General features: G+C 39.4%; 1 protein-coding gene and 1 long non-coding RNA gene across 2 annotated transcripts; one reads left to right on the forward strand and one right to left on the reverse strand.

Moving 5' to 3' along the window:
* On the forward strand, positions 1-27,612 carry PON2 (paraoxonase 2). Its single transcript, XM_066354281.1, has 9 exons — positions 1-158; positions 8,383-8,453; positions 15,463-15,518; positions 20,407-20,572; positions 21,105-21,231; positions 22,715-22,915; positions 25,407-25,488; positions 26,236-26,364; positions 26,989-27,612. Exons 1-9 carry the CDS (start codon positions 85-87, stop codon positions 27,145-27,147), a joined length of 1,065 nt encoding a protein of 354 aa, XP_066210378.1. The 5' UTR covers positions 1-84; the 3' UTR covers positions 27,148-27,612.
* On the reverse strand, positions 7,419-12,475 carry LOC136384189 (uncharacterized). Its single transcript, XR_010747537.1, has 2 exons — positions 12,338-12,475; positions 7,419-8,348 (listed from the first exon to the last, which is right to left on the reverse strand). It is a non-coding gene; the product is annotated as an uncharacterized lncRNA (long non-coding RNA).
* Positions 27,613-27,686: the final 74 nt, after the last annotated feature.

Raw genomic sequence — 27,686 nt, forward strand, 5'->3', positions numbered from 1 at the left:
CCCCGCGGCCCGAGCTGGAGCCGGAGGCGGCGCCGCCCTCAGTGCCGCCGCGCCGGGCCCAGCGAGCGCGCCGCGTCCCGCGCCATGGGGCGGCTGGTGGGGCTGAGCTTGCTGGGCATAGCGCTGGGGCTGCTGGGCGAGAGGCTCCTGGCGCTCAGGTAGGTGGGGCCCTCCGGCCGCGGGCCGCTCTCCCGGTCCCGCGGGTTCCCGGACTCCGGGGGCCGCGGGGCGGACAGGGCGAAGGCCGCGGGTGGCTGCCCAGCGCCGGGGACGCGGCCGGGCGAGGCACTCTCCGTGGCTCGGTCCCCCGCTGGGGAGCCCCTGACTCCACCCCCAGCTTCCAGCACGACCCGGCACGGTGTGGGCTCAGTCTCCACACTTGCTAGAAAGTTTGTAACCCTTTGCCGCTTCCAAAGTTCTTTCCTACCTAGATGGACAAATCAGTGCTTTGCAAGTACTCGGAGGCAAAGCTAAGTGCTTGAACTTGAAAACAGAACGATCCCTCACGCATCGAAACTTTAATTCTACAGGTTTATAGGCGCTGCTTCTCTTCGTTGCCCAAACCAGCTCCGTCTTGAATCTAGTTCTCCATCTCTCCCGGCTTAGTTGGAGGAGCTCCCTAATCTTGGCGGGGTGGATCAAAGACACTAGCGGTACTGGCTGACATCACTTCCTTACACATCTCTTCACGCGGGAACTCTGAATTCAGAATGCCAGACAGTGCAAGGCTAGTCCATCTCACATTTTAGTGCTAATGAAAAAACACGGGTGGGAAGACATCATTGTTCCAAAATTACTAACTCAAATTCGATAAGCCTCATGCGAAAGAATTCCGGAAGTCTTGAGGACCTCCTATGTATGTGTGCTTTGCTAGGCTCTTGTAATAAAGCTGTCTTCGCCTTTAATAAGTTTACCCTATTACAGGGGAAGAGAAAAATATCTATTATATATATATAGGGATGTTTAGGGTAGGTCCCACCAACCCCTACAAGCTTAAGGAGGAAAGATTACATCCCTTAACGGTGGAGTTCAGGAGGAAAAGACATTGGAAATTGGCCTTGAAGGATGGGTGAAACACATATGGCGATGAAGGAGTCCATCCCAGATGGAGAGTGCAGCTTGAACCAAGGGATTATGATGCAGAAGTTTGCAGACTAGCGGTAGAATGATTTGAAGAGAGCATAAAGGTAAGGTATGAGAGTAGTGGGGCGAGGGATAGATTTGAGATGGTTAAATATGTTACAAATTGGGACCTGCTTTGATGAGCAAAAGGTAACTAACTATTGATGTTTGTTGTATGTTCTGTTTGTTTGAAACAGGAGCCCGTTAAACCACATAAAGCACAGTCTGTTGTGCTGGGTAGAGAAGAACTTGGAAGGATGGATGGAAGTTGAGCAAGTAGTTCTCAGTCCTGGCTGCACATTCAGGTCCGGGAGGACTGATGTCTGGGCTTTACTCCCACAGATTCTGGTTCAGTTGATCTGGGTGGGCCCCAGGCACGTGAATTTGTTATGTTTAAAAATTCTTATAATTCTAATGTGCAGTTAGAGTTGAGAAGTACTAGATTAGGGAGCAAGTTGACATGGGAAACTAAATAGTTAGGGTGTTGCAATAGTTTGAAGAGAATAACAGGGGCCCCCCAGACATGGAGGGGGGTGTCAGAGGTGATAGATACCAGAGTTCTCAGTTCTACTGTCCAATAGCTATAGTTTCATCTGCAGATAAAGGGATGCAAGGAGGAGGAACAGTGTGTGAGTGTGTGTGAGTGTGTATGTGTGTGTGTTGGGGATGGTAGTTAGAGTTGGAGGAGGCTCTTCTACTGGTAGGAAATGGACATGTTGACCTTAATTTTCGTGTTATGAAATTTGCCCATCCTGCTCCGCAGAACATTCTTGAGTTGGATAATTTTGTATGACCTAACTAGCTCTCAGTTTCAAAGACAAGACCACCAAAATTCACAAGCTCATTAAGTTGTCCCTAAATTTCAAACTTACTACAAGTTGAAGTTTTCTCAGTTAACAATTTTATTCTTACTAATCTTAAAGTTTCAAATTTAAGTCCCTCTCAATAATAAATGTTACCATTATAAACCTAAGAAAAACTACATTAAGCTTATGTACATAGATCACCTGATAGGTAATTTACAATTTAATGCAGTTTTTTTCTGTATAAAGATTTGACTATAATACACTTTTTTGAGCAGTGACTTTATATGGTGGTAACTTCATTGGATAGTTGAAGTCCCAAGTCGGCTGATGTGAGAATGTTAAAGTGCACGATGGTGGCCAGATTGTGCAAATAAAAATGCAGGATGCCCAATTAAATTTGAAATTCAGATAAACAATGAATCATATTTTTTTAGTATGAGCATATCCCATGCAATACTTGATACATAATTATACTAAAATATCATTCATTATTCATCTGACATTTAAATTTAACGGGGCATCTTGTCTTTTATCTCGCAACTCTATGATTGTAGAATATCAAGTACCCATTGTCTACAGAGTTTGGTAAAGTGCTCAAATGCATAATAACATTTCTTCTTTCAGACACTTAGAGTCAATTTCAAAAAGCAGTATGTTCCGTACTCTCCATAAGGAAAGGCTCTTCAAAACACAGGGTTTTTTCTTTGTTTGTTTTTGCTGTAATCTGGTACCTGCTATTTCATTATTGTATTTTTAGAGATGGCACTTTGGCACTCAAGTTATTTCTCTTCCCCGGGGTGCCCACTAAACTTTCAGATAAATAATGAATAAGTTTTTAGCATAGGTATGTCCCAGATGGATTAATGGAATCGAAGTTGTCTCTTTCCTTCTGAACTGTAACTGCTCAAGTTCCCTGGGGAGGATGGTATAATATACCCAACTTTTCCACTCCTCCCTGGTTGAGCAATAAAAGGAAAAATAGAAACACACAGATGTCCCCAGGCTAGTTGCTCCCTGTTGCAAAGTACACACCTTGGAATGAATCATGAGACCTGAGTGCATCAGAGAACTTTGTGTGGGCAGTTCCCAAAACAAGTGTCTGAACATTCTGCTTCTTGCCTGACACCTTTTATAACAGCTCCCCCAAGAAGCTATCTGGTCTACTTTTGAATACTTCTACAGGGTCAGGCTTTTTTCTTTTTTAATGTTTATTTTATTGATTTTCAGAGAGAAAGAGAGAGAGGTGGTGGTGGTGGGGGGGACATCAATTTGTTCTGTATGTGCCCTGAGGGGGGATCAAGCTGGCAACCTCTGTACTTTGGGAGGTCCCAGACGGGCTATCTGGCCCAGCAGGCTTTTGTCTTAAACCACCATCTTTAATATCATGTATTGCGTAAGATGGTGTGCTCGTCTTTGTGTCAAAAAGTTCTTTAAACCTAAATCTACATTTACTGACATTTGGAAAGTAAACCCTTTTCTTATTTCATTGAGTCTTCATATATGTCTTTCTGTCTATATTATACATGTAAAAACCGAGGCTGGGAGAGGTTAATATGTTAACTCAACAAATAATTCGTGCTGAACCTGTACTCTAAGCCAGGTCTTCTCATTCCAAATCCTGTTCACCCCAGGTCCCACACAGCCTCGAGCTTTTCTGCCGCTGGAATAGATTTCCCCAGCTTTGCGTGCCTAAGCACAAATTCTTAGTTACTAAGTGCAAGCATTATAGGGGCCCAAGGGGTAAATGCCAAGGGGTTTTACAAGTCTGTATATGAGAGATAAAGCCTCTTAGTTCATATATAAGTCTGTACTTAAAAAGATAAAACCCCCTCAGTGGCTCGTACATGCAGAGGCTGTGGGATGTGGAGCAAAGTAATGGCTGGTAGTCAGACTGGGTTTCAGACTGCTCAAGGCACGATGGTGCCACAGCCTGGCTCGCCTTGCCTGCTACCGCCCAAGTAGGCATGGGGTAACTGCCCGCCACTCTCGCATTCCACTCTGGGTGGGTAAAACTGTTTCCCAGTGAAAGAAGTATCCGTGGAGTTCATGGTAATGACTGTGGGTTTATGCTTTGTGGCCAGGTAGCCTGAATTCACTTCCTTCCCGTGTCTCAGTGTTCTAATCTTTAGGACGGGAATAATAATCCTACCTGCTCCATAGTGGGACTGTGGAAGATAAACTAGGTCGCTCTTGGAATGTTCTAGGACAATGCCAGACCCTTTGTAAGTGCTCAGTAAGCTTACCTCTGGTGACAGTGATGTGCAAGCAGGGGGTCTTAGGCTTTCTGTGCCAGAGACCCCACTGCAGTCTGGTGAAGCCTTGACTCAGCATTGTGTTTGTAAATGCGTAAAGTACAGGGGGTACAAAACAAACCTGCATACTATTTAAGTTAATACTTATTTGAATACTTAAATGCTATTGCCAAAATATTTTTAAACTCTAGTGTATGATATAATACCATGGACTTCTTTATTAAAGACATAAATAGATCGAGAGGTAGTTAAATATCTAACAGATATTTTGAAGTAGTGATGAGTATAATTGGTATTTTGAGATGTCCACTATCACAGACACGGAACAATGTCTGTAACTTCGCTTAGTGACAGAATTGCACATGCTGCTAGTAGGAAGTTCTATGGTTTGTGGCCTATACTCATCATCAAAGGAAATACTGAATTTCAGAAAGACGTTTAAATTAAATAAGTATCTATTTATTTTCTTCATCCAAATTCATGGATTCCTTAATCTTAACCCATGGACTCCTTGGAGGTCACTGGATGCCAGATGAAGGCCTGTGAGGTATATGCGTTTGGTGGCTGTCATCTTAAAAATGATTGCTGGCTCAGCTGAAAGAAGGCAGTATTTATTTTCTATGTTACACCTATCATATACTTGTAACTAAAAGGAAAATGACCAGATTTTAATGAAAAAGAAAAGGAAAGTGAGAAAAACCACAGGAACCTAGAACAGAGAATGCAAATGGTTTTCATCTTTAATGTCCACATTAATAGTTCCAGGCAGTGGTTGCCTGGAACGTTGTGTCTGAGGCTAACTCTAGAGCAGAGGTCCCCAAACTTTTTACACAGGGGGCCAGTTCACTGTCCCTCAGACCGTTGGAGGGCCGGACTATAAAAAAAACTATGAACAAATCCCTATGCACACTGCACATATCTTATTTTAAAGTAAAAAAAAAACAAAACGGGAACAAATATAACATTTAAAATAAAGAACAAGTAAATTTAAATCAACCAACTGACCAGTATTTCAATGGGAACTATGCTCCTCTCACTGACCACCAATGAAAGAGGTGCCCCTTCCAGAAGTGCAGTGGGGCCGGATAAATGGCCTCAGGGGGCCGCATGTGGCCCGCGGGCCGTAGTTTGGGGACCCCTGCTCTAGAGTATAGGAGAGAGCGCTGTGATTGATTAGCAATGTCTGCATGAGATCAGGGTGGAATCAGCCATACCATCTGACCTAGTCCATTCGTAAGCATGCTATGGATACAAAGTGTTAGGGAGCAGCATAAGCTATAGCAAAAACATCACTTATTTGTGTTTATACCATTTATCTTTTTCTTTTTTTTTTTTTTTTAGCATGAATGCATTTAGGCTTATTGATTTCCTAGTCCAAAGACGCTTGTATAGCTCTCTATTTTATATTCCCCAAACTTCTTAAATCTATATATTATTAGTTAGGAGCACTTTCAGCTGCAAAAACATGCATCAAATTAATGGTAACTTATACAAACAGAGGCATATTTTTCTCAGATGATGAAAATTCGGTAGGTGAAACCATTTTAGGGCTTGTCCATTGAGTCACTGATCACATAAAGGAACTAGGTTCTTTGATCCTTTACTAATGGCTTTATGACCTCACTCTTGTCATGTTAAAGACCCTGAAAGGTTGCTATAATCCCAAGCACTGCACGTGTGGTCAAATCCTGAAGAAGGGAAAAACTGATGCCAGTTAGCTCTCATCTTGTTCCTGTCTTTTCTATCAGGAACAGAAACTATCTCCCCCCAAGAGCCTGGGTCATCTGATTATCCTGAAATACAAAAGAGGTTGGAAAGGCAAATATTTGGCTTGCCCATGTCTGCAGTGGAAAGGTTCAGGGAAGAAAGCGGGGGGCGGGGGGTGAGAATGACTTTAGGTTTGTCAGCTAATAGGGACTTCCACCCTGGAATACAGAAGTCCACCAGCGAGCAGGAAACTGGTAGTCTGCCCCACAACAAGCCTTGTAGTTCTCTACTGAAAGAATTTGAAACCTGTGGATCCCAAAGGTTGGGAACGAAAGCCTCTCTTTTATCATAAAGACAAGAAAACATGATTTGATTAACCAGAAGTGATGCATGGCCCTGTGTAACTTCAGTTTTAATAGCAGGCAGTCTGCATATCGGGAGATGATATTGCACAACTGAACCAGTTGATGAAGATTGCCCTATTAGCAAAGTGTAATCATCAGTCATTTATGCAAACTAAGTTGACTCTGAAAAGTACCCCGTATTAAACTGTTCAAACACATCTGGATTTTATTGTATCCATATCATTTATCCTTAAAATAGGTAGATGACAATCATCATTATCCCTGTTTTTATACAGTCAAATGGGTATAATAGTCAGTTGTATAAAACTGACACCCACATGAGCAATACAGAAACATGATTAAAACTGCAGCTGTGACCTACTGCCTTAGCTACACCTGGGACCCTATGTGTCAGCAGAACCTTCGAGGTCATCTAGTCTCATCTTTATTTTGTACACAGAGAAGACTGAGGCTAGTAAGAGATTGACTGACTCGGTGATGGTATGCAATCTTGCTGGGAAGACAAAAACACAGCTCTCTTCTCTCCTTTCTGAGAAAAATACAAGAGCAGATGGGAGCATTGCCTCTACATGGTACCTCCGCGCCTTATGCCGCACCTCAGGCGAGCTGCTTCACCTCTGAGTCAGTTTTCTCATCTGTAGAATAGGAATAATGGTATCGCTTCTTAGGGCTATATTAATAACTAGATGAGTTCATTCAGATCAGTCACATAGGACTGTGACAGAATCGATCCCTTTTCGCTATTTTCATCATTGGTTTTCTTTTACCACCTGTACTTATCAACAGCAGCATCCTCATCACTGGTATCACTACGAGTGGTGCTGCTGCGACATGAAGCTAATCATGCTTGTTTTCCCCTTTCAGTCACTCCTGCAGCTCATACATGTGAGAGTTACTGTATTTTTACTGCTTTATTTTTAAATTTTAGTTGCCATTTTGTTCATTTTTTTATTTTTATTATATCGATATGTTTTATAGACTTTATTTTTTATTGCTTTCTTGATATATTGTTTCAAGAAATTTAACACTATTTGAGTTCTATGATTCCAAATACATATTAACAGAATTAATTAAAAATTTTATATGTGTTATACATTGCCAAAATATATAGCAGTTGCCACCAGCTGTTAGTGATGCGGGGTTATCTAGGCCTAGTATTATTACTATTTTATTTATTTTTTTAGTAGCCTTCCCCATATTCAGTGTCTAGAAGTCAGAAGCTGTCACAGAGATGAGGAGGAGAGAGACAAGCAGCAGATTGTCCTTCAGTTTCTTAAATGTGTGGATGCATGAACCGCTCTGAAAGATGTCGATTATGCCACACTGGTGTCATTATTTATGACTGTGGAGAAGAGATAGAGAAGGCGAGACAATGAGAGAAGAAAGGGGAAACCTAAAGTATAGCCTTCAAAACAATAGATCCCAGATGTGTTTGCCCAGCTGCTTTGTGGCCTTCTCCTCTAGGGTGGAAGAAAGAGGGCGGATACTTTTTTAGAGCTCAACATTTTCTCATGGTTCCTGCACTTTAGTTTTCCTACAACAACAACAGCAAGTAGTTTTGCCAGAGTAAGTAGTGCTTGCCAACCTTCTCAGCCCAATATAGATTGTCACAGGGATGGGACCTCCTCCACTCATTTCTTAATAACTATTTGTGGGCTGTCTTCTGCGTGCCAGGCTCTGAACAATGCCATTTTCTCTTGGCCTCCCTTCAGTCACTGTGTCACTTTGCAGACGATCTGAGCATTTCTTGGCCCCCCTGTGTCCTCAGAGGGAAGACAGGGCTTCTGGTTGTCCGTCTGGATGGAGCTCTTCCCACAGCCCAGAGGTGGGAGGCATGTGGCCTGGGACCAGGTTCAGATCTGCAGACACAGTTGCATTAGAAGTTTTATTTGTTGCGTCACCGACTTTCTTTTACAACCCACGCTCACCTGTTGAACTTGGCGATGTGCTCTGTTACTTTAACTTCATTTCTGGTGCTGTTTTATGTTCCTCGCCATGTCTTTCTTACCTTCTTTTTTCTCTGCTTTAGAGTTACTCTGTGTTTTCTGTATGGCTGTAAGCCTCTTAAATCCTTTCTGCAACAAAGCAGGGAATACCTAAAACAAATTATTATTATTATTTTTAAAACAGGAACCGACTAAAAGCATCCAGTGAAGTAGAGTCCATTGACCTTCCAAACTGCCACCTGATTAAAGGCATCGGTAAGCATGACAAAATGCTTGTTGTACACCTTACATTTTTGGTCACCAATATTCAAAAACTCATTAACAGTATTTTGGCACGCAGTCACTGTTTATCAGAGGAAAAATCACTTTAGATCAACCAAACCCCTTCAGCCAACCTCTTTTGATCTCATGCACCCTGTATTTCTTCTCTTTTACTCTGACTGTAATTTATTAATAATTGTCTAATTAATCCTCTATTTATTGTTTATGTTCTTGCTTAGTGACTTTTCTGAGCTATTTGTGTGAAGTATGTATTCTTTGTCGTCTGTGGCCACCCCGATCTGGGTTCTGTTAGCCTAGGAATCAGCTAGTAGAAGAAAGACAGAAGGAGCCCTGGCCGGTTGGCTCAGCGGTAGAGCGTCGGCCTGGCGTGCGGGGAACCCGGGTTCGATTCCTAGCCAGGGCACATAGGAGAAGCGCCCATTTGCTTCTCCACCCCGCCCCCTCCTTCCTCTCTGTCTCTCTCTTCCCCTCCTGCAGCCAAGGCTCCATTGGAGCAAAGATGGCCTGGGCGCTGGGGATGGCTCCTTGGCCTCTGCCCCAGGCGCTAGAGTGGCTCTGGTCGCGGCAGAGCGACGCCCCGGAGGGGCAGAGCATCGCCCCCTGGTGGGCAGAGCATCGCCCCTGGTGGGCGTGCTGGGTGGATCCTGGTCGGGCGCATGCGGGAGTCTGTCTGACTGTCTCTCCCCGTTTCCAGCTTCAGAAAAATACAAAAAAAGAAAAAAAAAAAAAAGAAAAAGAAAGACAGAAGGAAAAGAAGTTATAAAATAGAAAATAAACATCTTTCAACATAATCTCTATTGTCCACAGAAATAGCCGCAGAGATAAAGGTTTTTTCGTATCCTTCTTGAATTTCCAGTGAAAATGCAAACAGATACCTTGGAGATACTGCTTTTTGGTTCTAGCCCTTCGCAGTAAAGCCAGTATTGCAGTAAAGTGAGTTGCCATCTTTTTGCTGATGGTAGGTCATGCTTTAATTTGTAAAAAACGCAACATCTGGGAAGCATATATATATATATATCTTTCCCCCCCACAAATGGCATTTTAGGATAAGATTATGTTCTGCAACCTGCTTTATTCCAAATGCAGTGTGAACAGCTGTTCACATCAGCACATGTGGATTTACCTCATTCTTTTTGGTATTTACATGTAACATGATTTATTTAACCATTTCTCTCTTAAGGTCCCTTTGGGTGGTTACAGTTTTTTGGAACTACAAACACATAAGCGAACATCCTTGTGTCTATAGCTCTTGCATTTGTCTATCTGCAGGATAAATCCTTAACAGTGGGATCGTTCTTCAGTTGGCATATATTTTTCAAGTTTCGATTGTCATGGTTACATTGCCCTTGAATTGAACGACACTTATAAACCCAGTACCTTGTATTTGTAGCCACATTCTCTCTTTTATTTATTTACAAAAATTTTTATTTATTGATTTTAGAATGAGAGAGGAAAGGAAAGAGAGAGAGAGAAAGATAAACATCAGTTTGTTGTTCCGCTTATTTATGCATTCATTGGTTGATTCTTGTATGTATCCTGCATCATACCCACAACCTTGGCATATCAGGATGATGCTCCTACCAACTGAGCTACCCAGCCAGGGCCACAGTGCCTTTTTAGCAAAAACCAAAAGTGTGGCAATCTTTTTTGATCACACACAGGATGCTTCACTTTCATGAACTCTGTCAGTTTTCAGAAGAGCCTTTTCTATCTCAAAGTTTCTTTTAGATCTGTCTCCTCTTTTTTTTCTGTTGCTACTTTTCTACTCTTCCCAGTCCCATCTCTCTTCCTCTAGATGCCTTGACTTCTTCCTCTGGGCTTCTCTTTCAGTTGCCCAAACATTTAGCAGGAAGATACAAAGTCAGGCCTGACCTGTGGTGGCGCAGTGGATAAAGCGTTGACCTGGAACGCTGAGGTCGCCGGTTCAAAACCCTGGGCTTGCCTGGTCAAGGCACATATGGGAGTTGATGCTTCCTTCTCCTCCCTCCCCCTTTCTCTCTCTCTCTCTCTAAAAATTAATAAAAAAAAAAAGATACAAAGTCAGTATCAAATACCAGATGGACCAGATCAGTGCTGAATGATACAGACAGTTCTAGAACTAAGGTTGTCTGGAATCTCAAGAGACTCAGCAGTGCCTCCTGCCTTCTGGCTGCTGTCATGAAGAGACCCCTCAGAATTGGTCACTAAGCAAAAGCCGGATGGCATCTGGAAGGGATGTTGGGAGGTTGAGTCTGTGATCTCTAAGGTTACTTTTGCTACTGAGTTAATAATTATCAAATTATTGAGCAGCCCTTGGCCTTGTGGAGCCTACCTTCTGTGAATTCAAGTCTCAGAATAGACAATAAGGATCAGCCAAACACAATGTAGGACAGACTGCCAAACGTACTGCGGACGCTACTCGCGGGGCTGGAGTGTGCCTCAGAGAAAAACAAGCCCAACGACATTCACATTCCGAACAGGCATCTGTCTGTGTTTGTGACCTTTATGTTGTGATGTGTTGTGAGTTGCTGTCTGGAACTGGGAAGAATCAGGGAATATGTCACCTATGGCCCCTCTTGTGAAGTGCTTAATGCCTCTGAGGCACTTCACAAGGCAACAGAGCGAAGACGATGAGTGATTAGAAGCACATTTGGGATTCATTTTTAGATCTAATTAGAATTGTGCCTTTTTTCCTTTCTTTTGGCTTTTGCTCTGTGGTTAGCGCACACCATAGGAACATTTGTTGACTGCTATGTTAGCGATGCATAATGGTTAATAATAGCTTGTGGTTATATGTTTTTAACAACAGTTGCTTATTCGGTGGTCTTTGATTACAAGCAATAACTGAGTGCTGGGCATACGTTCCCGCATAGGCAAAGGCAACTTCTTACTGTATGCGGCAGGGAGAGAGAGGTTCTCATCGTTAGTCTCTACTTTGGAAACAGTAGTAGCCATGGAGCTAAGGCCAAGTAATCCCTCCAAGAGGTAAGACCACCAACCTCTTCCTCTTCACCCCACCAACACACACACACATGCACACCAACACACACACACATGCACACCCACACACACACAAAGAGAGAAAGAGTGCACAATTCTTATAATTACCATGACTGGAAATGAACTCTTCGCAACTCTTGGGTGCTTTGTACATATCACAGCATATCATGTCTGTTTTAATAAATAATAATTATCTACCACATATCATATAGGACTTATACTTTCTGTGGGACAGAAAGTGAGTTCGCTATTCCATTTTCTGAATTTCTTTCCAGTATATCTTATAGGTAGAACCTAAGCTTTTATACACTCAAGTTTAACATAATGTCACTATCTAAATAATAAAAATTATAATGACAGGAACTAATTAATTCTGTTTGAGGCTTGAAAGTTTAAAACATTTTCTAAATGATTTTGAAAATGCTGGCATTCAGAGTCCCCAACTAAAACAAAATTTTGAATGTATGGTCTCTGTTGAGTGAATTAACAATTTTATATACTTGGCAATCAAGACCTTTCAATAACTGCTGCTTGGGAGATTTTTTAAAAAGCATTAACATTTGTAGCCCTTGTCATTAAGTTCTTTATAGTCTGCCTACGAATAGGAATCCAACAAAAAGCCACTACCATGAGATATATTTTCTTTTTACAATAGATAAGAACCCAAGGCTCAGAGAGATTAAGTAACTGCAAATTCTCTTTCTAATAGCACTCTCCAAGAGTGATTAATACACATAACTGACTAGTGAACTAAAGAAAATGGAGAAAAGGGCTATATTACATATTAGATATTCTACACTGGGTATAGCAAGGGATAATTTGCTGTTATAAAATCACACTAAGTAATTTAGAGAACTGAGAAATGTATCTCCTCTTACCTCATAATCCAAAGATAAGCAAATGGCCTATGGTGATTAGATGACTGTGTTCTGTGTGGTTATTCTGGGACAAAGACTGATAAAGCAACACAACTGTCTTCTCCATATTGCTTCCGTCTTGCTCCAAGAAGACTAGAACCTTGGTTAGTTGCCACTTTCCAGCAGGAAGAAGTAGAAAGAAAATTTACATGAATATTATTTTTACTTTATTTTACCTGGTAGTTGCATACATCTTATGTTATCACATCCCGTTAACCTAAATTTAGAGAAATGGCCACATCTGCCAGCAGGAGAGGGTAGGAAATGTCTGAAGCTATGTTGCCTGTAGTTGAAAAGGAAGAAGGGAAATATGGGTACTGGGGAGCAGTTGGTCCTCTCTGACACAGATTGGTCATTGCTAACAGAATAAGAAGGAATCTAAATCAGATGTACTAAGCCTGACCAGGCGGTGGCGCAGTGGACAGAGAGTCAGACTGAGATGCAGAGGACCCAGGTTCGAGACCCCGAGGTGGCCAGCTTGAGCATGGGCTCATCTTTTTTGAGCAAAGCTCACCAGCTTGGATCCAAGGTCGCTGGCTTGAGCATGGGGTTACTCGGTCTGCTGTAGCCCCCAGGTCAAGGCACATATGAGAAAGCAATCAATGAACAACTAAGGTGTCGCAACGAAAAACTAAGGATTGATGCTTCTCATCTCTCTCCATTCCTGTCTGTCTGTCCCTGTCTATCCCTTTCTCTGACTGTCTCTCTGTCTCTGTTAAAAAAACAATCAGATGTACTAAGCTAGAAGACCGTCTGGAGAAAAAGGGTTTTGCATGAGGTTTTGAAGACAAGTCCAGGATATGAATTGGTAAAGATCTTGGTGAGAGGCATGGAAGCAGCATTTAGGGGAAAAGCCAAGCCAACATATGGAATTGACCACAGTTGAATTTACAAAGGGAAGTGTCTGAAGAGAGGAACCAGGGGATGGTTCTGACAGAAAATTCATTAAATGCTCAATTGATTTTTTTTTTCTATATGCTTTTAAGTCAGAACAAAAGGATTTGAGTCCTAGCTTTCCAGTCTGTGATCTTGAATAATTTGCTTAACGTTTCCAAACCTCCATATTCTCTACTCTAAAATAAGAGACAATGATATTGTTTCTTAGTGTTATGAAAATTATATGAAATAATGTATATAAATGACTTATAAGAAGCCCGATACTTGGTAGACAATCTATGTTAGTAGCTATTACTACTACACCTTTTAATATTGGAGAAAAGACTTCTCCAGAATTGACTGCCTCACTGTAATTGCCCCAGGAGGTGGTAAGAGATGATAAAAGCCCATGTAGTGATGGCTGTAGAAATGAATGTGCGGGAGCAGATCTGAAAAGTGTTCCAAAGAAAGCTATAGACACACCCCCTAACCTTGGAATTAGGCCATGGGATTAAACATAAAGAAGTCACAAAGTAATTGAAATGAAAGTATCTTTTAAAAATATTGTTCTTGATTATTTAAACAATACTATTACCTGCAGAAAATTTTACATAAAGTATGAAGAAGAAAAATGACAGTGCCTCATAACCCTTCTGCACCCCCCAAAATTGTTAAATTTTTTGTGTATATATTTTTTCAGTGTGCAAATATGTACACATCGAAATTAAATGGTCTTAAATAATTTTTCAGGAACTAAAAATTTTAAATGAGCTCCTAGTAAATGCATTCAGAAAGCAAAACTTGAACTAGAATTCTGTGTGTGTATGTGTGTGTGTATGTCTGTGGTGTAGAGTTCCCCTGATCCCTCCCTGCTCATTACCAGTTAAGATCCACCAAGGGACAAGAGCCTGGTGGTTCTTAATTGTTTCGGAGTATCACAGACTCTTTTTGAATATTCTGAAAGCCCAGGACCCTTTTCACAGAAAATTTCACATCTGCACATACAGAAGACATTTTACATTGCATAGAATTTCAAAAAGTTCATAGACTCTTTGAAACCCATTTTGGCTCCTTAGGAATCCACAGACCCCAGGTTAAAAGTTCTTTCACTATATTATGCTTAAGCTGATATATCTCTCCTTTCCAAGGAACAGGCTGATGGATCATCTGTTCAAAGTCAAGTTCTTGGCATTTTTATTTTTATTTTTTATTTTTTTTTACTGTTCAAGCCAGCAACTGGAGACAACCAGCCAAATGCAAACTCATGAATTAAAAACAAAATGGCCTGATAGATGCTGTTTGTTTTTTGACAACCTAGAAAATAATCTTGAAGAAATCTTATAGAAAGGTCTTGAAGGGGAAGATTGGATTTTGTAGACTCAAAGAATGTGTCATGATTTGGCTTAATCTAAGCCATTTTTATTCCTCTTTTCTAGTGTTTGGGGCTATTATGTGCCTGTGGAATTTACACAGGGAGACCGGTGGGAAGGTCTTATGTCTAATTATTTGCTGTGCTATGTGCAGTGTACTGCGGACAATCAATAAACAATCAATAGTAATTGTAGTCTGCCTCAGAGACAAGCGTTAGAAGCTTCAAATGGCTTAGGTGCATGGTATTTTTCATTAATTTTCTTTTGCTAGTTTTTTTTTTTTCCTCCTGTAATTTAAAGCCTAAATTTAAAGGTTAAACAGAGAGTTTCTTTGCTCATAGAACAAGCAGGCATTGTTTTTTTTAGAGAGGAAATATGTAATCCCAGGTGTTTTTGTCTCTGTTAATGAGAGAAATGTCTGCGTTGGCTTCAGACTGGATGAGCAGAGAAAGAAGGGACGAGGCTATTTGCATGGTTAAATGGCTACGAGCCCTTCATTTTAAAAGTACTATTCCCTTGATGTCAATTACTTTTGTACAGACATCTGGATGTTCATCATAAGAGTGTACAGATGTCAACTTTTTCTGTATTATTGCTGGAAGTGTGGCGATTACTTGACTTTGATTTGAGTAAACATAAAACATCTAACATTTAAAGTCAGAAGTTCACTGCAGGAAGGGATTTAGACTGACGTTTATTGAAGAGAGTAGTTCCTTGGAAAAAAATTTGAACTATTCCTGAGGATGCAGACACTGATGAAGTAAACAAAGTCCTAGTTATGCTTGGTTTAACAAATAACAGAATTTGAACATGACATTTATCTACTTCTTGAACTTGCAGACGCTGGTGCTGAAGATATTGACATACTTCCCAATGGCCTGGCTTTCTTTAGTGTGGTGAGTACCTTCTTTCTTCCCCAGTCTCAATGGAGGAGGTACAAGGGAATTTGATGCTGCCTGCAGAGCAGTAATTTATTTTTAAATTACTCATTTCAAAATAATGTCCTGAAAAAAAAGACAGGTCAAACAGGATCTTGGAAAATTTCCTCAAACTTTTCTAAATGCAGAACTGAAAAAAGTCTTTATTAATTGATTTGTTGCTTTCTGTATCCCCACTGTGTTACTAAAATATTCCAATGCAATCTGTGTTTTAAAAGTATATTATTAAAAAAGATATTTTGGACGTTATTGTGAATTTTTGATATTACATTATACTGTTTTAAATGCAGCACTACCTTTTTTTCCATTCGACATTCAATTCTGAGCTAATATTCTTGCTGTATTTATTTATTTTCAAACAATATACCAACTTTTCCAGACAGGGCCAGTATTTTCCTTTGTTCCTTGTCTGCCTGAGTAGCCTATCCTAAGTGGAAAGTCATCGGCTGAGCTTATTTGTACCATTCACTGTGACTTAATTCTTGTAAGCTGAAAAAATAATAAACTGTACAGGCATATATTAGAAAGATTCAAAGTTGATTGGCTTGTATGATGCTGGCCTACATTAATATCCCTTCGTCACTAAGTGAGCCAATGAGGATGCTCTGACCACCTTTCTTTTCTAGCTGGGATTGAAGTAAGTGTCCTTGGCATCTTCATGGGTTTGGGTTTTTTTTTTTCCCTTGAGAAAGAAGTATCTAACTTTGAAGGCAGCCTGTACTTACTCTTGTTCCTCTCAGCATCCATTAGTTTCAGGCTCAGAGATCCAGGTGGGATGAGAAAGAGTTGGAGATGCTTTAGAAGAGAGTAACAGCACTAAGAACATAGTTGTCAGACAGGAGAGAGGCGAAAGAACTCTCAGCTTAGATGAGAGGGAGGTTCGGCCCCTCTGCGGGGTCCTGGTGGTTTTTATATGAAAGACAGTGAGCAGCCGGTTGTTAGCACTGAGGGGCGAGGAAATGCTGTAGGCTTCGGCAGAAGCCCCGATGTTTATGTAAAATGTTTAAAACATAGTCTTATAAATAATTGTATTTAATAACCTAACAGAATGAGTAAAATGATATTTCTAGTAGGACTCTGGGTTTGTTTAGAAGCACTTGCTTGCACATATGCCTATAGGCTTAGAAAAAAAATACTAGGACTACTAGTCAAATTATTCATAACTAGAGATGCAGAAATCCTGAGTAAAGTAGAAGGCAGTAGCTTTTTTATTTTTTGGAAAGGATGTGTTCTCAGAGATTTGTGTGATCCAGAGCATACCCATTTCAAGAATTTCTCCCTCTAGGAAGAAATCTCAGTTTGGAGGAGTGAGCTCTCCAAGCACAGAAATGTACAGCCATTTCAGCTGAGGGGCTCGTAATAGTCACAATGATCTTATAACTGTGCCAACAGAATTTCCTGTTTTCTTTCTACATTCTTCCTTGGTTATATGACTTTCTCTTTTTTTTTTTTTCAAATTTAGAAATAAACCCACTTTCCTCCTCTAATTCACTCAGTATTGTTTCTAATATTTTCCAGAGACGCTCCTAAGTGAATAACTCGCACATCGTGTCAGTTGTTTGTTCTCCTTCCAAGCAGTTTATCCCATTCAGCCCACCCTATCCCATAGTCATGGCTTTGAGGGTCACCTCAAAGCTAACATCACACTCAGTGAGGAACTGCACGGCATAGAGTAAACTATAAAGAAGATTTAAATGGCAGTGTGGATGTACTTAACACTACTGAACTGTGCATTTGGAAATGGTGACGATGGTAAATTTGTGTATATTTTAAAATAAAAAGTAAAATTTTGAACAGGAGGAAAATCTATTTAAATTATAGGGATATTAAAATAAGCGTGAATAGTTATCACCATCCCTGGTACACCTTCCTGTGCAGGCAGCTGTTCTGTTCTCTCTGGGATACCGAGATTATTAGATAATAGAGATTATAATAGATTATAGATAATTAGATAGCTTAGATTATAAAATAGAGATTATTAACCACCAAAGTGGCACTGCCAGGTAGCAATAGCGTGATTCCAACTTATTCTACTTACTGGCCCTGTCAGCCTTGAAGTTACGTCATTTTGATGGAATTGTTCTGAATTGGAAAGAATTTTGCTTATACCCAATTTTGTGCATAATGTAAGACTTCTTTTGGTACTCTTTTAAAATACGGCTGAAAAAATTTGAAGAAGAAAAGACCTTGATTATTTCAGTCATGCCATAAAAAACATTAAATATAATTCAACACTCATTCCTGATTAAAAGCTCCAGGAAAACTAGAAATAAAAGAAAACTTTTCAGAAACCCATAGCAAAATTATTCTAAGTGGTGGAACATTAGCTACCTTCCCATTAATGTTTAGAAAAGAAAGAAAATGCCCCCAAACGCTATAACCATCAGCAATCTACTGGAGTTCTTAATAGCACAAGAAAACAAGAAGAAATATGAAGTAGAACAAAAGAGAAAACTGCCATTATTTTCAGTGTGATTGCCTGTTCTTTTAACAATCCAGGAGATTCAACTAACAGATGATTAGACCTAAGAGGAGAATTCAGTGAAATGGTTGGATTCAAAAAGAACATATAGAACTCAATGGCTTTTCCATGCACTGAGAAAAACCACACAGAAAATGCTGTAGTAGGAATAATGATAATATTAATAATAAGGTTTTATTCAGAAAAGCAACTTATTCCCAAAATTTACACTGAAAATAAATGAGCGGAAATAGTTAAGATTATAATGTAAAGATAAAGCAATGAATGTGGGATATAGGAACTTGCCATGTATGTATATTACCATATCTATGTATCTATATCTCATATCTTATAAATAAAGCTATAGTAATTAACCCTTTGAGTAGTGAGTTTTTTTCAAAAAATGCAATTAGTTACAGTTTTATTAACTTAAATTATGTTTGATAACCAATTTATGGAAACAAGAACATACATTTGCCTTTTTTAAATGTTGTCTTCCACATTTTTTGTTTTGTTATTTTTTAAAATTTTTTATTAATTTTAATTTATTGTGTTCACATGGATTCAAGTGTCCCACTCAATATAACTCCCTCGCCCCTACCCCCTTGTTCCCCATTACATCATTTTTGCCCCCTCCCCCTAACTCCCTCCCCCCTTCCCTCTGGGATTTGCTGTCCTATTATCTGTATCTCTGTGTTATGCATATATAATTTCACTAATCCCTTCACCTTCTCTGATCCCATCCCCTAATCCCCCTTCCCTCTGACTGCTGTCCCTCTGCTCCCTGTGTCCCCGCCTCTGCCTCTATTCCGTTCCTCAGTTCCCTTTGTTCATTAGATTCCACATATAAGAGAGATCATGATATTTGTCTTTCTCTGTCTAGCTTATTTCACTTAGCATAATAATCTCCAGGTCAATCCATGCAGTCGCAAATGGTAATATTTCCTTCTTTTTAACGGCTGCATAGTAGTCCCTTGTGTATATGTACCACAGCCTTTTAATCTATTTGTCCATAGCCAAGATTGGGAAACAGCCCAAGTGCCTTACACATTTTTAAAATAAAAATTTTTGTACATTCGTACTCTGGATGGTCAGGAGGCACGAGGACCTACATGAATGTTTGTACTACCCAAAGGGTTAAAAAGTGGGTTATGGATAGGCATGAGTCCCCAAACAGACCAATGTGTAAACAGGAATCTAGTGCATGACAAAGGTTACATTTGGGACCATTGGAGAAAGGGCAGCCTGTGTGCCATTCACTGATCCAGGTCCTGGGTTCTAGCAGTGAACAAATAAGGCAAAGTTCTGACTCATGTTCCATTGGAGAGACAGAAAATATATATCAGATAATGGCAGCACTTTAACAAAATACAGAGTAAAATGAGGCAGTGGAAAGTGACAGCTCTGGTGAGGGTGGAGTCAGGCTGCCATTTGTATGTCAAATGGCAATAAGTGTCATTTGGTGCAGATACAAAGAAATTGAGGGAAGGAGCCCTAAATCTCGGGAGTGGGGAGCATTCCCAGGCAAACGGAACAGTGTGTACAAAGGCCCTGAGGTGAGAATATGCTTGAGTTGTTTGAAGAGCATCAACTCATGTCAAGCCAACATGAGTGAGGGCACAGAGATGGAGTGTTTGGGGTGGGGTAGGGTGAAGGAGGGTGACCAGGGCAGATCATATAGGGCCTTTGGGCTATTGTAAAGATTTTCACTTTGAACTCTGGATGAAATGAGAGTTTTTATCAGAGGTGTGAAACCATCTGACAAAATTTGGATGTTGATGTGAGACTAGATTTCAGCAGGGAGTTAAGGACAGAAGCAGAAAGGCCAGTTAAGAGGCTGTTGCTGTAATCATGGTGGTGGTTTGGACCAGGGCAGTCGTGGAGGAAGTGGTGAAAGAGGTTCACCTCCTTATGAAGGGATATGTTTTCAGAGTAGAATCCAAAGGATTTTCTAATGCATTGGATGTGGGATATGAGACAAGGAGGGGAGTCTTGACTGACTGCATTCACCAAGACTTTGGCTCTGTAGAAGCAAAGTGCCAGGTGTGGGCTTGAGGGCTGATGGTTGGTATCCAAGCTTTCGCACATCTCCACCCTCAGATCTACCCGGATCTCCCAGTCCACCACCCTTCTGATGACCCTCTGAAGAGACTAAACTCCTAGTCCTTTGCCTCAGCTCAGAAAAATCAGTTATTATTCATCTTTCAGATCTTTAGCTCCTAATTATTATTTTTTCTGTTGTCTCATTTCTGCTTTCTTTGTGTTCATAGTTTTGTGCCACCATCTTTAACCAAACTCTCTATTTGTTTTTTATTTATAGTCTCCATGTTAGTCCATAAAAATACTTAAGCCTTTATATCTAACCTTTTCCTCTGTTTTGAAAAGGGTCTAAAATGTCCTGGACTCCACAGTTTTGCACCAGATAAGCCTGGAGGAATACTAATGATGGATCTAAAAGATGAAAACCCGAGGGCCTTGGAATTAAGAATTAGCCGTGGGTTTAATTTGGCTTCATTTAATCCACATGGTATCAGCACGTTCATAGACAGCGGTAAGAGCTGATGAGCGACCAACATTAAGAAACTTACAATGGTTTGTAAATGACTGTGGAAAATAGATTCAGATTATATCCATACTAAAAGAACAATTAAATCGTGAATTATTCTTGTATTCTTCATACAATGAAGTTGATCATTTGCTCTTCAGCTAACTGTAAGTTATGTTACGTTTTGAAATTTCTTACAGTAACACCTGCAAGAATGTTTAGATTTCATAACCTTTTTATATACCTATGATCATTGCATTTAAAAAGAACTATATTTCTGAATTAAACTATAAACAGATTATTCATGAATTCTGTATGTGGAGTGGGAAACACTCTTTATTAAAGGTCAGGAGACCAATGATCAGAAATAACACCAGCAAACAGTGATGGGAAGACAGGGAAGAAGAATGATCTGTTAGGTCGTCTAACAGCTTAGACATTTACCCTTTCCTTGCCTGTGGTATTTAAATGTCAGAGTCTGCCCAGAGGTCCTACGGTTGTGTCTTGTAAATTAACGCTGCTCTTTCCATTTTTTCAGATGACACCGTTTATCTCTTTGTTGTAAACCACCCAGAATTTAAGAATACAGTGGAAATTTTTAAATTTGAAGAAGAAGATAATTCTCTTTTGCATCTAAAAACAATCAAACATGAGCTTCTTCCAAGGTACTTAGTCCTTTTGTTCATTCTCCAATTTATCTCTAGCATTTTCAGGTATTCCCCATGGTGGTCCTCTCACCTTAAATACACACACACACACACACACACACACACACACACACACGAAAACATGCATCTCTGTGTGTGTATAGTTTCTTTGTAGAGCAAGGAAAGTCAGTGTTCCTCCTTGTCATAATCAGTCTTCTAATTGGATTCCCTTGAGGAATGATGAAATGCTGGACAGCAGGAGAGATGCTTTTCAGGGCATCATGGGAGTAGAAGACAAACCTCAGGATTTTTCCTGCCGTCACATTCCATCTCAGATGACTCATCACCCAACTAACAATAATCCCGGTGCTGAGGGAAGAGGAGCCTGCTTTTATACGGAGTTGGTGTGCTTTGTATGGGACTAATCCAAAATGCTTTCACAGGATTACTGGTAGCTGCGGGCTAATGGCCCTACAGAACTGGAGGGATTCGGATTGAAAGGGGGCTGCTACTACTTTAAGAACACACAGCTGGTTGATAATGTGACTTAAAAGAGACTCGTGTACTTCCCTGGCTCAGCTTGCATTAGCCTACCGCTTCTTTAAAGTTTGAACTTGATGGATATTTTTAATTTCTACTTCCCTATCTAGGGAAGCATGTAACTTCCAATCATTCTTCCAGAAATGCACTTCATAATAAATAGGAACATAAATACCACCCAGGCAGCCTCTGCATGATGGCGCTCTTTCAGAAAGATGGGACCCACCTACCCTGTAGCTCTGTTTTTCATTTAACAAAGAAGAAAGCAGCTCTTCCAGAAAATTTTGCATCGGGTAATTGGAATTTAAATTTAATAACACCCTTGCTTAACTGGTTTTTAAAATGTAATTGTTTTTAGCATATAAATCTCTCACATAAAGCATTATACAATGGCAATTTCATCATCCATCTCTCCGCAAATGTTTATTGAGTGCCTGTTCATTCTCGGCTGGTTGGCTTTGTGAGTCAAGTAAAAATTGAACAGTCAACCTTAGTTTGACTAATAACTAAGCAAAGAAACTCAGAAAAACCCAGCCGCTGAGTAAATGGAAGCTAGGTAAATGTTATTGGCTTCCCAACCAGCTCACCAGCTCAGGAGGCTCTTTATCCAGCTCTATACAAAGTATAGCTGTGTCCCTACACAGTGTCGTTAAACCCTACATTTCTTGCTGTAAAGAAAATACTGTTGGCACCAAGTCCTTTTTTTCTTTTATAACCATCCTGCCTTAATTACTAAATGACGTGTCTTTAAATTACCTGGTACCATACAAAATTGTTCTTTGGCAAATGGCATTATCGTAGATTGCATATGATTATAGCCATGTGATTTTAGCTGAGCTTTTCCTGGGAAGCCTCGTACTCAAAAGTAAATCACATACTGTGTAAACCTTCTGAATTTCTAATCTTTAATGTGATGACCACCTGACTTTTTTATTTCCCTTACGTCATCTTTCTCTTTCAGTGTGAATGATATTGTAGCTGTTGGACCTGCACATTTCTATGCCACCAATGACCACTATTTCTCCGATCCTTTCTTAAAGTATTTGGAAACATACTTGAACTTACACTGGACAAATGTTGTTTACTATAGTCCAGAGGAAGTCAAAGTGGTAGCAGAAGGATTTGATTCAGCAAATGGGATCAATATTTCACCTAATAAAAAGTATGATTCCTTATAAAAGTAACTTCCTTTCTTCTCACTTGTGGTCATGGGCAAATTCTTTACTTGTTTTTTTTTTTCCAGTGTGGAAATAGTTTACTTGATATTTTTGATAGAGAATATGATATTTACATATAATAGATTATATGTGAAATATGATTACATATGTATAGGTAATATATTTATTATGTAATTATATGTACTATATTTATATATTACATGTTTACATACAGTATCTAAAATTTGGTATATATTATGTAATCTAATTTTATAAATGTAATTTTTAAATTAAGTGGGATCATATTTATATATATGTATCAAAGTATCAGGTAGGTGTTTTCTTTTAAATAAATATCTCATTGTTTTATTGGCTGTATAGTATCCCTTTATAAGGATGATTCTAAACAAGTTTATCCAATTCTCTGTTGATGGATATGTAGGTTATTTTTTATATAAAAACTATTTATAAAAATATTTTGTATTTTTTTAATTTATCACTTAAGCTTATCCAAATAATTCTTCGGGAAAAACTCCCTAGGGTAGTATTATAGTATAATAGTGAAATCTTCCCATTTGAGAGTCATACAGACCCAGGTTCAAATGCCAGTTGGGTGCTGGCTAAATGTGATGCCAATGTGCCCCTCCTCTTTGCACATTTGTGCAAATGTTTCTGTAGAAAAACCCTTAAAACAGACCTGTTTGCTCAAAGAGTAAGACCCTTAAATATCTTTAGTAGATATTGTCAAATTGCCTTCCATAATCATCTTACTATTTTTATATGTTCAACTTTTCCTTTTACTGCCTTAGCACTCTGAATGACTACTACAAATATTGCATGAAATAAATTTGGCAGTCTTTGACAACTAAATGTCTTTATTTTTATGTTACAATTTCTTCTTTCTTGTTGGATACAGAAAATGAATGTGTAATCATTTCATTTAAATTGTCTATAATTTACCCACTCGTACCTCTCCAGCCAAATCTGGTTTTCTTTCCAATGCTCATCTTTCTGAGTCAAACTTGCCAGTCATTCAAACTAAAATGATGATGATGATGATGATGACGATGATGATAACAACAAAAGGGATTTCGGCTTTAAATTCCTTCTCTTGCTCCATTTCTTTTTAAACAGTGAGCAGGTCCTGTTGGTGCCACCTGTGCAGCTGTCTGTCCCCCACTCTCACCCCTTCCCTTTCCACTGACATCTGCCTGGTTTACTTTCTCACCCTCTCTGGCCAGAGTTAGACTTTATCGTCCAGCTTGTTTTCTGTCCACTTCCATTTTCTGCCACTGTTGCCAATTCTCTCTCTCTGTATTCCACTAGCCTTTCAGAGCCTCCAAAAGAGGGAGCTCTGTCGGCTTCATCTTTGACTCATGCTGAGCCCTGCCAGGTGCAAAACAAATGCTCAGTAATTGTTGAATGGAACAACCTTTTGTTATTATGCCTTTTTGTTATTCTAGAAATTCAATGGACCTCAATTGCTTATTAAATCAAGGCAGGCTAAAGGGTGGACGTTCTTTAATAGGCTCACTCCAACCCCTCTTTTCCATTGTTTTGATTCTTTCCATGCTTTAGACAAAGAACTCATTATTTTGCAAACGTGCCTCTGTCATTCTTGCTGCTGAGCCTTCCCTCACAAGTTTTCTTCTGACTTGAAGGTGTTTTGTCCTCATATCCTCAAAGCTGGTCTCTAGGTCTGTATCACAGCTGATGCCCCTCCCTTCGGGAGCCCTTCTGTGTCCTCAGGCATTAGGTTATTTCTTCGGTCTCGAGACCTGAAGTATTTCTTATGGTACCAGTCATCCTGCATTCTTTGTTTACTGTATATAGACCAGTCTCATCATTCCAATATACTATAAACTTTTTAGGGAAAAGGCTGTTTTTATATTTCTGTCTGTCATAATGCTAAATCCATGGCTTTACACATGATAATTGCTTTATAGAACAGTTGGCATGAAAGAGGCAATTCAATGAGTGAAATTACCGTAAAATAGCCCATTAATTCCCCTTTAGACAGATTGTTCTGAATAGATACTTAGCTCTTACTCTTAAAATTTCCAATATGTAAATAAGTTTTATTAAATATGTATGAGTATTAATAAATATTCTAGTAAAATGTGTTCTGTACCATAATATGGAAATGATACCTAGAATATCAACTTATATTGTGAAATGTAAAAACTATTTTTCTGAAGCCAAACATTGTTTTATTGTGCTTTCAGTGACAAAGATCACAGACTCTATATTCAAAATGATGTCCTGTTTTTCCTTACAAACCTTTTGAAAAATAATTGAACAATTCTGTGATTGTTTTAGCAACACTGAATTGATTTTGGAAGCTACTTTTAAATAAAAATTGACCTTTATTAAGCATTGCTTGAGGGCCCATCATTGATTAACTTCGTGGCAGGTTATTAAGACTTATTCTTGCATACTGTGTTAATGAACTGCATACTGTCATGGAGCACTAACCAGCGTGTCCTTTCTACAAAGGCACATCTATGTTGCTGATATGTTGGCTCATGAAATTCATGTTTTGGAAAAGCATCCTAATATGAATTTAACTCACCTGAAGGTAAAAAGTTTCTTTTTTTTTTTAATATAAAGTCAACATTAATCTATTATACTTGGGAATTACATAGTTATACTATATTATTGCAGTAACTCCCTTAGAAAACAGTATAGATGCCAGTGTTGCTATTTTGGGCTTTAAAATATTACCACCTGATACCAGGCCAGGTCTCCTGTGCCAGCAGTTAGGAGTTCCGACCGTGAAATGCAGCAGTGGGTGGGGAGTGATATTTGAATCAGATGTAGATTCCATTCCATGAGGTGCCGATAGCACCTGATGAATTCCAGTAAGAATTTTCACAATTGAAAAGACTAATAGATGAATTCTGAAATGAAGATTTATGCACGTTGTCAGTTCTTTCAATAATAAATGAAGGTAGAAATTGGGTTCCACACCATTATTATTTTCTTCCTGCTTGACAACACATATTTTAGATTGATTAAGAATTTCCTATTTTGTTTTGAATGAGTTCTTTGCGCTAACTGCTCACTGTGCATCTTTTAAGGGAAAAGGAGTTCATTTTTTAGAGAGATTGATTATCATCCTAACTTTCTTAATTTCAGGGAGGATGAAAAGTGACTCTAAATCAGTTTTTATTGAATTTATTTTAATCAATATTGGTGTTAAAGGGGTGGAAGCAGGGAGGTGTGTGTAATTTCCCCGCATGCATAGAGGCAGGACAGGTTAGCTCTAAATTATTTAATCAAGTTTCTCATGTCATTTAGGTATTGACATTTTTTCATTTGGAAGGTACTCAAGTTGGATACATTGGTGGATAATTTATCTATCGATCCTTCCTCGGGGGACATCTTGGTGGGCTGTCATCCTAATGGCCAGAAGCTCTTCATTTATGACCCGAACAATCCTCCTTCATCAGAGGTTTTTATATTTTTTGTTTTTCAACATTAATTATTGAAGTATTTTTGAACTAATCATACAATAAACAGCTATGGTTTGTTTAGTCCTTTTAAACCAATAATACAGTAAACTAATGTAGTGATTTTGCAATTGCTTTAAGCCAATAATCAGCAGAATTTCACATTGCTCAAATACTTTTAGAAGGGTAATCTTTTGATGTATTAAATTATGGTGGCAGCTAGTCAAAGGCATTTTTATAAAGACATGTGGCCTCCCTATGTGGTATACTGGCAATTTTTTAAATACCTGGCTTATTGTCAACTCACCACATGACATGACTTTTGTTCAAGCTAAAGAAGTGTAAAAGCAGGCACATTAGTGTGGAAGTATTTCTATTAATGCTCAATTACTGTAATAACTCTAAATCCTGTGTTGGCTTGAAATAACTAGATGTTTTAAGAAAGTACTTTCTTTGAAGGTTTAAGAAAGTACTTTAATTTAAACATTAAAAAGGATTGGTAACTGCTATTTTTCAACAGCATGTCCTCTTAATCATTGTTTCATTGTGGAAGACAGGGATTATTGGTGACAGAGTGACATGGGTGTCTGGTGGTTCCATAGTAACCCTTGGTCTTTCCTGATTAGGTTCTCCGCATTCAGAATATTCTATCAGAGAAGCCTACGGTGACTACAGTTTATGCCAACAACGGATCTGTCCTCCAGGGAAGTTCTGTGGCCTCGGTGTATGACAGGAAGCTGCTCGTGGGCACTTTGTACCACAGAGCCCTGTATTGTGAACTCTAAATTCTACTTTTAGTACACAAGTGTGCCGCCTTCTCTTAACTCATTTTCTATGCTAATTCTGAGGGAACTTACCCAGCAAAGTTGAGCCGTAAATGGATGACTTGTCTAGGTAATTATTTCAGTAAGGAAAAGCCCCTTCAGTTCTTGTAGCACTTTTAACATAAAAGGAATAAACAGTTGTTTTTTAATGCCAAGTAAAGGGAAGAGAAGAAAGCTGCTTTCGATAAAATGAATACACTTTGCACAAAATAAGCCTCACCTGTTCCTTCCAACCGCCAGAGCATGGATTCCACTGAGACAGGGTAGATCCTATTTCCTTAAAATGTGAGTGACTTCTGCCCCCAACAGTGTGACCACTGTGACTGTTCGGAACTACTGATAGATAATGTGTTTGGATGTTTTATACTTCCATCATTGTTTACCATTGAAGAGTTGGAGTTATATTAAAGACTAACTAAAATCCAAGTTTTGTCTGTGTTTAATTCTCAAGGCCAGTCCTCAGGGACAGTGGGAAAGTGGCTGCTTCCTTGTGGGGTCTC

Source organism: Saccopteryx leptura, chromosome 12 (genome assembly GCF_036850995.1).
Source record: "Saccopteryx leptura isolate mSacLep1 chromosome 12, mSacLep1_pri_phased_curated, whole genome shotgun sequence".
In the NCBI taxonomy this organism is placed as follows: domain Eukaryota; kingdom Metazoa; phylum Chordata; class Mammalia; order Chiroptera; family Emballonuridae; genus Saccopteryx; species Saccopteryx leptura.

Bases quoted from the DNA above. Each gene is read 5' to 3' on its own strand.
- PON2 (XM_066354281.1), top strand. From the start codon at position 85: ATGGGGCGGCTGGTGGGGCTGAGCTTGCTGGGCATAGCGCTGGGGCTG. The intron at 159-8,382 runs GTAGGTGGGGCC...TTTTTAAAACAG, and splicing joins GAGAGGCTCCTGGCGCTCAG to GAACCGACTAAAAGCATCCA. The intron at 8,454-15,462 runs GTAAGCATGACA...TTGAACTTGCAG, and splicing joins CCACCTGATTAAAGGCATCG to ACGCTGGTGCTGAAGATATT.